This window comes from Octopus bimaculoides, chromosome 2 (genome assembly GCF_046866305.1).
Source record: "Octopus bimaculoides isolate indiv1 chromosome 2, ASM4686630v1, whole genome shotgun sequence".
In the NCBI taxonomy this organism is placed as follows: domain Eukaryota; kingdom Metazoa; phylum Mollusca; class Cephalopoda; order Octopoda; family Octopodidae; genus Octopus; species Octopus bimaculoides.
The window spans coordinates 144868992-144881367 of record NC_142929.1 but is presented as its reverse complement, the minus strand read 5'-3'; the positions used below and the strand labels follow the sequence as shown (position 1 = coordinate 144881367).

The 12376-nt window shown below is 36.7% G+C and overlaps 1 protein-coding gene across 15 annotated transcripts in view; it reads right to left on the bottom strand.

The window, feature by feature from the left end:
• Positions 1 to 512: 512 nt before the first annotated feature.
• Positions 513 to 12376, bottom strand: part of LOC128247032 (glutamate receptor ionotropic, NMDA 2B-like) — a 1133867-nt gene continuing 1122003 nt past the window's right edge. For all 15 annotated transcript variants that reach the window (XM_089347814.1, XM_089347813.1, XM_089347818.1 and 12 more), the window contains one exon: positions 513 to 699. In XM_089347814.1, coding sequence (XP_089203940.1) covers positions 528 to 699 — 172 coding nt within the window. In that variant the 3' untranslated portion in view covers positions 513 to 527. The remainder of the gene's footprint in view (positions 700 to 12376) is intronic.

Genomic DNA, 12376 nt, shown 5'->3' with positions numbered 1-12376 from the left:
ACTGGAACAAATACAGTAAAAAAGTCTGTCTGTCGCTCTACCAATTTTGCCAATCGAATTTTTGCAGTTCAGCTTGCTGCTATTGTTTCCAATTCACACACAAGACCAGAAATTTTTAAGGGAAGGGTTTCGTCATTATTATAGGTTCTAGCACTTGCGTGGTTCTTTATTTTAATGACCCCAAAAGATGAAAAACGTTGACAGAAGCGGGAATTAAGCACAAAATATAAAGCTCCAGAACAAAGGTACGAGAAAGAATTTCCTCCGTCGCTTTACCGATCCTGCCTATCTAGCGTTTTTACACATGGAAGTACGTGAACTGGCATAATCTTTACCATGACGGATGCTAAGAGGCTTTTCTCCCGAGTTTACGTTCTAAGTTCAAATGCCGCAGGCGTCGACTTTGTAGAACACTGAGGTCAACGTAATCGACTTACCCTTGTGCCAAATTTGAGACCAAAATATAAATGTTTGGGTGCAAATTAAACGGAGGAATATAATGAAATATTAGTTTAATGATTAAAAAGTTATCGATAGTATTGAATGATGATAAGGAATTTTTGATGCGTGCTTACCAGCTTCCACTTTCTATTTCTTTGAAGGTTGACGATATTAATCTCCACATTTTTCAGGGTGCCGTCTTTTTTAAATTCCACGGGCGTCTGTCGATATCTTTGCACGACTACATTCTTCATCAACCTGGAAAAAAACATTTTGGAATCAGGTAAATATAAACAAACTACAATGCAGAAACAAAAAGCAAATATATATATGTGTATATATATATATATATATATAAATGAAGTGAAAGGCAGGTGTTATTCAAATATTTATACTTCCGACATATGTTTCGAAGAAAACATTGGTATTATTCCAGAAGGAATAAAATGATATAAAACAATGCGATCTTCTCATCAGGGAAAAAAAAGAAACCAAACGCATCAATAAGACATTTTTTTCTCTGTTATTTGTAAACATAGAAAAAAATACACACACACACACACACACACACGCGCACACACACACACACACACGCATATATATATATATATATATATATATATATATATATATATATATATGTGTATGTATATATATCAAACTCACATATGAAATCGTTTCTCACATAGAGAAAGAAAGCAAAATCAATCCTAGCGAGAACAGAAAATCGACCACGGTGGGAAATGAACGCAGAACGTATAGAATCAGAACTAAAGACCGCAAGTAACTTCGGCTAAAGATGTAAAGATTCGACCAAACATCTGCACAATAATGGTTTCAAAGTTTGGCACAAGGCCAGTAATTTCGGCGGAAGTGGTAAGTCAATTACATCGATCGCAGTACTCGGCTGGTACTTGTATCATCCACATAACAACCCTTTCCTCTATAGGCACAAGGCCGGGAATTTTGGGGAACCGGGCAAGTCGACTACCTCAACCCTAGTGCTTAACTGGTTCCCAAAAATCGAAAGGCAAACTCGACCTAGACAGAAAACGAACTCAGAACATAAAGACGGATGAAATGCCGCTAAGCATTTCGCCCGGCGTGTTAACAATTCTGCCATCTCGTCGACTTAAAATATTCACATATAAAGAAATAAAATTTAAATAAGCTGTAAACTTTAAAAAAATGAAATAAATTTATTTAAAACATTTTCTTCCTCAGCATTCGCTTTCGTTTCCCTTATGTAGGTGTTGTGGGGCAATACCCAATATTAACCAATCCACTGTTCCAGTGGGTTCTTCCTCTGATATGGAAGTACGGTTCCACTAAATCTAACGTTACATCTGGTGAGATCATTCAACTTTTACAACATATATCTTTCTTCTTCTCACAGCTCATCTGACATAATAAATCTCTGTAGTTTCATATTCTTCATTCAAAAGAAAGACCAACAGTCGTATTTGTACTTCTCAAAACATGTTTAATCAAAATTAATCACTTTTGAAGCAAAATGCTATCAGCCGAGAAAATCTGCGTTGTTGCGTTTCAGCCATTTGTTTCAGCCATTTTGTTATTTATTCCTTATTTATTCTGCAAAATATATTCCAAATGCATATCACAAAAGAGAGCAATTTCCAGACTTTGTCTATTCTTCTAGTGATTCTATTATTGTTTAGTTCTCACAACTGCTTCAATGGAAGCTTTGAAAAGTAGGATTTTAATTCTTTCACCGAATGAATGATAATTCCCGTATAAAATAAAGTTTGCGTGTTGCTGTCCTTGTCGTTTACTGTATTCATAAACTAGCAAATACTTCGTGTTATTATTTGGTATGCAATGAATAGGCGAGTATGGCGGTCGGTGTCCTTTCCTCTCTTAGCTACATCTACAACAGACATGAATTTAGTATTGTATATTAACAAAACACTCGACATATATACATTAGTCACGTTGTTTTCAGTGGTGAGAAAGTGAGAAAGAGCGTGGTTGGGGAGCATTTATCCATGTGATGTCTCGAGCTGCTAGAAATAGTAGCCAAATCTCCTCAAATGAAACATACCAACGTCGAAAAGCTGTATGACGTAGTCGTGACACACATTTAAAACCATGATGATGGCCATAGCTGAAATACATTAGATGGTGCATCTGCTGGATCAGTAACGATCTGGGGCTAAACAAGAACCGCAAAATAGATTTATTTATAGGTAACACTAAGTCTATTGGCAATCATTAATATCAATACATTTTCACCGCTGTTTATCAGCAAGTTACTGTGTATGGCGTTTTCAATAGGGTTAAGAGTTTTTCTGTTTTGGTTGAATGAGCGAGAGAAACATATTTTCTCAGTAGTTTGCTAAGACAAATAACAATTTTAATTTTAATTTTGGCATGAAGCCAGAAAATTTACGGCAGTGGTAAATGGATTATACGGACTCCGATACTTGACTGCTATTTCATTTTATCGATTTCGAAAGATGAAAGGCAAAGTCGACCTCGCCTGAATTTGGACCAGATCGTAAAGAGCCGGACGAAATACCGCTTAGCATTTTGTCCAACGCGCAAACGTTTCTTATTTCTTTATTGCCCACAAGGGGCTAAGCATAGAGAGGACAAACAAGGACAGACAAAGGGATTAAGTGGATTACATCGACCGCAGTACGTAACTGGTACTTAATTTATCAACCCTGAAAGGATGAAAGGCAAAGTCGATCTCAGCGGAATATGAACTCAGAACGTAACGGCAGACGAAATACCGCTAAGCATTTTGCCCGGCGTGCGAACGACTATTAATGACAATTTTAAAGGTTTGTCCCTCTCCATGGTGCGTAAATAGGGAAGCAGACAATAGAAATCTAATCTTTACTCCGCCCTACGTATATATATAAATATATATATATATATATATATATATATATATAGCAATGTTAATTCTCTAAATGAAGTATTAACAGTAACTGCACGATAAAGTGTAGTATATTGCCACTTAAGTGTGGCTGACCCCTAGGGGTGGATGTTACTGTTGCTTTTAGCCCCAGGAGGACATCTCCTCCAGCTGACTTATCGACACACGACTGTGTCCTGTTTGCCGAGGGAAGTTATCCCTCTCACCATGGTCTGTAGCACGAACGGATCCGGATTTCAGGGTTATTTCCCTTCGTCGGCGTTCGACAGCCACTGACCTTGGTGAGAGAGACAAAAACCTGGCAATCTTATATCTACTTTTCCAGTGAAATTCTTCACTGATATCGAAAAGGTGAAAACAATCAATGTTAATTCTCTAAATGAAGTATTAACAGTAACTGCACGATAAAGTGTAGTATATTGCCCCTTAAGTGTGGCTGACCCCTAGGGGTGGATGTTACTGTTGCTTTTAGCCCCGGAGGACATCTCCAGCTGGCTTATCGACACACAACTGTGTCCTGTTTGCCAAGGGAAGTTATCCTCCTGGGGCTAAAAGCATCAGTAACATCCACCCCTAGGGGTCAGCCACACTTAAGTGGCAATATACTACACTTTATCGTGCAGTTACTGTTAATACTTCATTTAGAGAATTAACATTGCTTGTTTTCACCTTTTTGATATCAGTGAAGAATTTCACTGGAAAAGTAGATATAAGATTGCCAGGTTTTTGTCTCTCTCACCAAGGTCAGTGGATGTCGAACGCCGACGAAGGGAAATAACCCTGAAATCCGGATCCGTTCGTGCTACAGACCATGGTGAGAGGGATAACTTCCCTTGGCAAACAGGACACAGTCGTGTGTCGATAAGCCAGCTGGAGGAGATGTCCTCCTGGGGCTAAAAGCAACAGTAACATCCACCCCTAGGGGTCAGCCACACTTAAGTGGCAATATACTACACTTTATATATATATATATATGACGGATATTTCAGGATATAGCATAAAACTCTTGCCCCAACTCTTGCCCCTGCTGAATGCGATTGAACATAGAACCACATGAATGAGAAGCAAATTACTTATCCACTTGGCCATTTCATCGCTTATTGAATCGCAGAACATAAAGCAACGCAAACAAATACCGCCAGACATTTTGTCCTTTGTTCTACCCATTTTTGTCATCCACCATCGAACGAGATAATGGAATATCGAGAAGATAATATGAAATTCCTCATCTGTATTTACTGTTAGCTTCTTACAGACCGGCAGCTAGCTACTTAAATATATATTGCCAAACAAAACAAGATTTAGTCTCTCTTCCTTCAACAAGCATAAACAAAGACACCTTTCAGCTGAATACCTCAGCGCTGTACCTTTACTACATATAATTGCAGACTTTTATAATGACGTGTATAAGATAAAAATAATTGTTATACCTCAATAACAATTACATTTTGTAGTAATTCAGTGCAATAAAAAGAAACAAACCGTAAAAGTAAGTTGGACACAACAGTAAGTAACTACGTTTATTCAACACAGCAAACACGACATTACAATTTCCTTATATTGTTCCAACAAAATGTTCTCCTAGCGAATGTTTAGGAACAATAATTAGTCTCAATAACATACTTTAGCGCAGACATTGACAGCAGCAAACTATTAAAACAACAAGGATAAAGCTTTCTCAAAGTACTGATTGCAAAGTTATTTACATTGTACGGAACGAAGAGTTTTGCTTGCGGTAAAATTGTTAATTAACAGAATGGTGGCAACAAATATATTTTTGAAAGACGCAAAGCTATACGATGATATAAGCACTGGGAATATATATCGCACTACAACTAGAAAGTGGCAGATAAAGTACTTAAGGCAGTGAACTGAAAATATTTAATTAATTTAGACTAAATTCGTATTGTCATTCTTGTGAAGAAATACAGCGAAGTCGATCCATAGAATGTTAATTAGTAAAAAGGAAATAATTATAAAATGCATGATGAAATGCTCCTTATCATTGTGGGTACATTGATAAATATGAACGTGTAAAATAATTATACCTTTTTAATGACAATATTCTTTATCTCTCAAAACCTAATGTTTCAAAATCACATTATTTTTGCCAACATTGGGTTCCTGAGAAATTGTAGCGAATAACATCCTGTGCGCGGGGAAAAAAAAACTCTTCTTTTTTTCGACTTCAAGAAACCAAAACTAACATTTTGTTAGTTTTAAGATGGCGAGCTAGCGGAATCGTTACCGATCCGGACAAAATGCTTAGCGGCATTTCTTCCGACATTAGTCTGAGTTCAAATGCTGCTGGGATCGAATCTGCGTTTTATCCTTTTGGGGTCAGTAATATAAGTACTAGTTGATCACTGGGGTAGATGTAATCAACTTAATATGTCCCCTGAAATTGCTGGCTATGTGCTAAATTTGAAACCGATATTTATTGACTTTAAAGCGGCGAGCGGGCAGAATCGTTAAAACACTGGACAAAATGCGTAGCCGCATTTCGTTCGTCTTCACGTTCTGAGTTCAAATTCAACCGAGGTCGACTTTACCTTTTTTCCGTTTCGGAGTCGATAACATAAGTACCAGTTGAGTACTGGGTCGATGTAATCGACTTGCGCTTCCTCCAAAATTGCTGGCCTTGTGCCAACATTTAAAACCAATGTTTGTTGGCTTTCATTGGAATTTGGGCGTATGCCTAATTTTAACAGTAGATATAATGCCTCAATCGATTAACTACCACCATCATAATTACAACGATCACCAGACTTTCATCCATTCTGTATTTGGCAGAAACGGGCTAACTCTCCGCTCCGAGATTGACTTTCTCTCTACATCTCACCCATCACGTGGGCCACGATTAAATGAAAAACGAGATTTAATACAAGAAGCAGTTTATTAATCAGCAAAGCTTTGATCTTAATTTCTAGTTGTTATTATAGAGAACCGTCTTTAGCATGTTATTTTAAATTCAGTTTGGTTCGAAATAAGGTCAACAGAAAATAGGGTCAACATCAGTGTATTATTATTTTACAGGAATTAAGGTGGCAAGCTGGCAGAAAGGTTAGCACGCCGGGCGAACTGCTTCGCGGTATAACGGCTCTGTGAATTATTGCGAATTATTGTGAATACTGTTGTGTTACTTTGTGAAAACTGTCTCGGTAAATAATTGTGATTTTTGTGGAACTATTACGGTTACATTTCACGCGAGCTGCTGCGTTTCTTCTCAGCTATGGCAAGTTTCCAGTATGGAGAGCTACGCCAAGGCCACTGCGGTGAGGAAGCCAGTGCCGCTAGAAACCAAATTAATCAAGTTGGATATGGAGGAGGTGACCAGAAGCAGGAATTTGATAGAAGTTGAGGGAGACTCATACGAATTGTGCACCCCCAAAAGAGACTAAAGAAGAAACAATTCTGAGGACAGTTGTGTATCGTACACAGGCTGTCGAACCCTGTAAAATTGAAATGGTGACCGAAGAGGAAATCGAGGAGTGCCTGGGTGAAATTGTGAATGAAGTCATGTACATCAACAGAGGAAGAAAGTTCGGTACGGTAGAGGTGAGGTTCGCCACTATAGACGAGGCAACCAAGTATGCAACCAACATTTTAAGAAGTGAAAAAATAGCATTACTACCAAGTTATAGAGGAAGAATAAGTGTGAAAATACGTATTCCCAGAGTTACACCAGAAATCAAACCAGAGTGGTTGGTTGCAACAGTGCTGGCTGCAACCAAAGAGGAGCCGGAATTGGGACCAGTGGCGAAATCAAAAGTGCGCAAATGGTGGGGATTTGGACTCGAAATGTGGCTTTTTGCCACATTCTAGGACACAGAAAGAATTCCTTACCAGATAGAAGTGGAGGATGTGAGAACCTTAAATCTTGTAGTCGAGGGAAGGAAACCAAATTGCTACATATGCGGGGAAAGATGTCATATGAAGACCAAATTCCCCCTATATGAGTTCACACAGCCACAGCAAGAGAAAGCACAAGCAGAGGAGGAAAACATTGTAGACCACACTGAGGAAATAAAAGAGAGACAGAAGTGTGAAACAGAGAAAATAAAGAAGAACGAAAATGGAGCTACTAACCCTAAAAAGCGAAGGAAAAATAAGTCAAAGGAACGGTCAACAGAAAACAAAAAAGAGATAGAAATGCCAGAAACTAATAATGTACAAGAAGAGGAGGAGAGAACGGATAAAAATGTGAAATACAAGGGGGTTTTGATAAAGTACGAGAATTGCGAGCAGATGGAGAGAAAAGTCGAGAGGTTGGAGGAAATAATAAGAGTGAAAATGCCAGAGAAATGTGCTGAGAAATGCATTTTGATACGTGAGGAAAGCTGCTGGGAGTGCATAGAAGAACTTGGTGAAAATATAATGACGAAACGGGTATGGTTGGTGGAGACACCACCCTCTAGAACTGATTATTTGCAGTTGATAAGGACGGAAGTAACAATGGTTAATGGGAGAAAGGTAACGCGAGTGTTTGAATTTTTTGAGCTACAAAACCGTTAAAATGTTTAAATGACGTTGAACGTAAAAGTGAAAAACTGGATAAATGTAACCACCCGACTTTGGGGATCGAGTGGACATTGCGCCTCATTTTTTTAATTCTTGCATATTATCATTTTATTTTAATTACCCTGATTTTATGTTTGCGTTTTGTACTGCCTTTATGTTTTGTGATGTCTTAAAAATTCTTTGTATAGCCCTTTATGGTTAATAAAGAAATCGGTATTTCGTCTGTCTTTACGTTCCGAGTTCAAATTCCGCCGAGTTCGACTTTGCCTTTCATCCTTTCGGGGTCAATAAATTAAGTACCAGTTACGCACTGGGGTCGATGTAATCGACTTAACCCCTTTGTCTGTCCTTGTTTGTCCCCTCTATGCTTAGCCCCTTGTGGGCAATAAAGAAATAAGAAACGTTAGCACTCTGGGCGAAATGCTTAGCGTTATTTCGTCTGTCTTTACGTTCTGGGTTCAAATTCCGTCGAGGTCGACTTTGCCTTTCGGAGTCGATCTAATCGACTGGTTCCCTCCCCCCAAATTTTTAGTCGAATGAATCAACCCAAGTATTTAGTTTTTTAAGCCTGGTACTTTTTCTAAGGGTCTCTTTTGTCGAAACATTACGTTATGGGGACATCAACACCGATTGTAAAGCGCCTAATAGGGGACACACATACACACATATATGTATATTATTTTTGTATTTAGTTTGCAAGATTCTGTATGTGAATTTGAGTGTTGAAGCATATTTTATTGTCTGGGGAGAGTCATTCTCTTAGTGCTTTATTACTCAACGCACTCACCGGTTCGATTTCAACGCATTCAATACACACACACTCACAAGACTTTAATCGACCCATGGCTATAATAGAATGCACTTGCTTAAGATGCTACGCAAGGGGATTGATCCCAGAACTATGTGCTAGGGAAGCAAACTTATTACAACAATGCCACATCTGATCGAGACCTTCCCAGCTTGGATCAGCTGGTTTAGTTTCAGAAATAATCTATTAATAATTTATTATTTAAAGAGATTTTAATGACTGTATTAAATTGATCTGTAAGCGGTCTCCCTTCCTTTCTCCACATGGAGGCGGGTGAAGTGCTTTTAACTGAAACATCGATGAAAGTCAGAATAGAGAACATGGACGGAGGCAATAGAATTCCAGCGGCGTATTAGCAGACTCGGCAGTACGGAGAACAAAATCGGTTGTTTTATTTGTGCCGACTCTCAGCGCTCAGAATTCAAGTCACACCAGTTTTAAAATCGCCCATTTTCATTTCTAGAACCAGCCCACGTGACAATCGGATTAAGAGAAACAGTTACATGGTAGGACAACATGATTTGCGTTATTTGTCATTTTTCATTATTTTCGAATTAATTGATTGCTTGCTTTAACGTAACCAGTCGGTACGTGGATACATTTATAATCCTTCACTGTTTACGTTCTGATTTCAAGCCCTGACGAAGTCCTTTGCATATCATACTTTTGGGGCGATGAAATAAAGTACAAATCAAGTACTGGCATCAATGACATCGACTAAGCATAATCTACAAAAATGCTGCGTTTGTTTTCTAAACCAGAAAAAAATGTTTGAAATTTTTGGCGCAAGGCCAGTAATTTAAGGTAAGGCAGTAAGTCGATTACATCGACCCCAGTACCCAACTGGTACTTGTTTTATCGACCCTCCCCAAAGTCTAGAATGCAAAGATAACTTTGACAGAGTTTGAACTCAGAACATAAAGACGGGCGAAAACTAGAAACCATATTAGTATTAAATTAAGGCAGCAAGCTGCCTGAATGGTTAGCATGCCGGACAAAATTCTTACCGGTATTTCATCCGGTTTACATTTTGAGTTCAAATTTATGCCTGTAATTCTTTCGGGGTTAGATAAAATAAGTACCAGTTGAGCCCTGAGGTCGATGTAATCGACTTACCCCCTCCAGACATTGCTGGTCTTGTGCCAAATTTTCAAACCGACATTAGTATTAAATAACTATTCTTCATTCACATCAGGTGGAGATGTTTATATGGAGCAAATAATAAAAATGAGGTGGCTTGGAGAGATGTAAAAATACACAAGTAATTTAAATGGTTGAAGAAGAAAGGTGAGAAGACTCTTTGAAATGTGGCAACACGATTCTGTGTTCATTTGGTAGCTAAGTCACGAAGATTACGCCTCCCATGACAGCAATGTTAACTATAGCGACAACTTCAATAACAACTTACGTTAACAAGAACAACAACAGCATTGGCAGCATCAGCAGCAGTAGCTTGCAGGAGAAACAACAACAGAGAACAGCAAGTGACCGAAACTAGCACGAATTCCTATCACTATGGTCAGACAAATAATATGCGAGACATAAGACACAAAAGAGTATGGGGCGTTGAAATTTCTTCAAATATTAAAAGTCTGTTTAAGCTGAGCGAAAAAAAATAACATTGTAAAGAAAACTAGAAATAAATAAATGATTTGGATGATAAAAACAAAAGCATGAAAAAAATGAATACAAAAAGCAAACCAATGAGATAATATAGTTACGAAAAAGCTGTAAGATAATTCCACCCGCTCCAAAAATAAAATAAATATAAAACAATAGAAAAAGACTATTAGTCTAATGCATAATAATCAAATAAAAGTAAATGAATCTTTATTAAAAAAACAGCAGACATTTATAAATTTCACAATTTTTTCTCATTTGTATACCGACAGGACAATGAGTTAAACTACGAGAATATTTGAATCGAAATTTAACTCAAAGCAACAATAGTCTCAAATGAATTATTCAGAATATCTAACAGATTTTATACACACAGACACATACACACACACACACACACACACACACACATATATATATATATATATATCTTATGTGTGTGTGTGTGAACGTGCGTGTGTGTATATCTATATATAAACTCGTCGCATCTATAGAAATACATTGATGCAAATATGTCTGTCTGGTTGCTTATATATATATATATATATATATATATATATGCGTGTGTGTGTGTATGTGTTTGTGATATTCTTTTGATATATATAAATTTATATATATAAATATATATATATAAATGTATATGTATATTAAAGAAAATAACACATACACATAATATATATATTTTAATATATATATATATGTATACATATATATATATATGTATACATATATGTGTATGTATATATATATATATATGTATATATATATATATATATATATATATATATATATGTGTATGTATATATATATATATATATATATATATATATATATATATATATACAGCCAGGCATATATTTGGATGATTGTATTTCTATAAATGCAACGAAATTTATTTTTTAGATTTTGTCTATAAAAGTTTATTTGAATTTAAAATATTTTTTCTACAGTTTATATAAATGCTTGCCATCGTATTCACCACTCATATGTCTATAAAATCACACTAATACCTATACACATGCGCGCACATGCATATATATATATATATATATATATATATATATATATATAATTCCCATATGACGACATACAGATGAAACTAGTCACGCAGATGTTGGAAACAGCAAAAGATAGCTGTCTGGATGGTATGTGTTTTAATGCACACACACTGGCACACACACACTAATGCACACACGCATGTATATTTATAACGAAATAATATTGGTTATGTTAATATTAATAATAATAACAACGATAACAATAATAAAGGATGATGCTTCAATACAAGGACAATGCAAGATAATTTACATAGTATAATATTGAATATCTCTGTTTCTCTCTCTCTCTCTCTCTCTCTCTCTCTCTCTCTCTTTATATATATATATATATATATATATATACGGGTACATATGTGTACACACACTGACACACACACATATACATACATACGTACTTATCTATGTCTGTTCGTCTGTCTATCTAGCTATCTGTACATAATCATCAATTATATACCAGGTTTCTGTATATCATTCACTTAAGCACATATATACGAATATTATATATATGTGTATATATACAATACCCATGGTGATGAGTAGATGTATATGTATGCATGTATATATATATTCTGTAATAAGCATAAATCTGAAAGAGGAACCACACTCTAAGATGTAGAGTAATATATATTAAAATTGGGGAAGGCCGGTTTATAGGATTACCTTAGGTTTCCCGTCCGTAAATAGTTATCGTATCGTCAGTTCCCCAAAACCTGTTGGCCTATAACCTCTTTAAAATATGGAGGAGGAAATGCCTTACTACTCAAAAGTAACAATTGGAGATTTTCACCCTTCGCTATTGGTTATCGAGGTCCGACTGTGCCGCCATCTTGTAGGCTCAAAAAGCTAGCAGGAATCTTATGAAATGTAAACATGTTCCGAAAATCTCCGTTCTAGTGTTAAGGATGTTACCTGGTTCGAGTGAGGCCTTTCGGACTCTCGAGCGTTCGCCTATGCATAACTTGCAATGCTTCATCCCGTTGATGTAGATGCCTGTGTTCTCGAGGATTTTCCATGAGGTCGAGT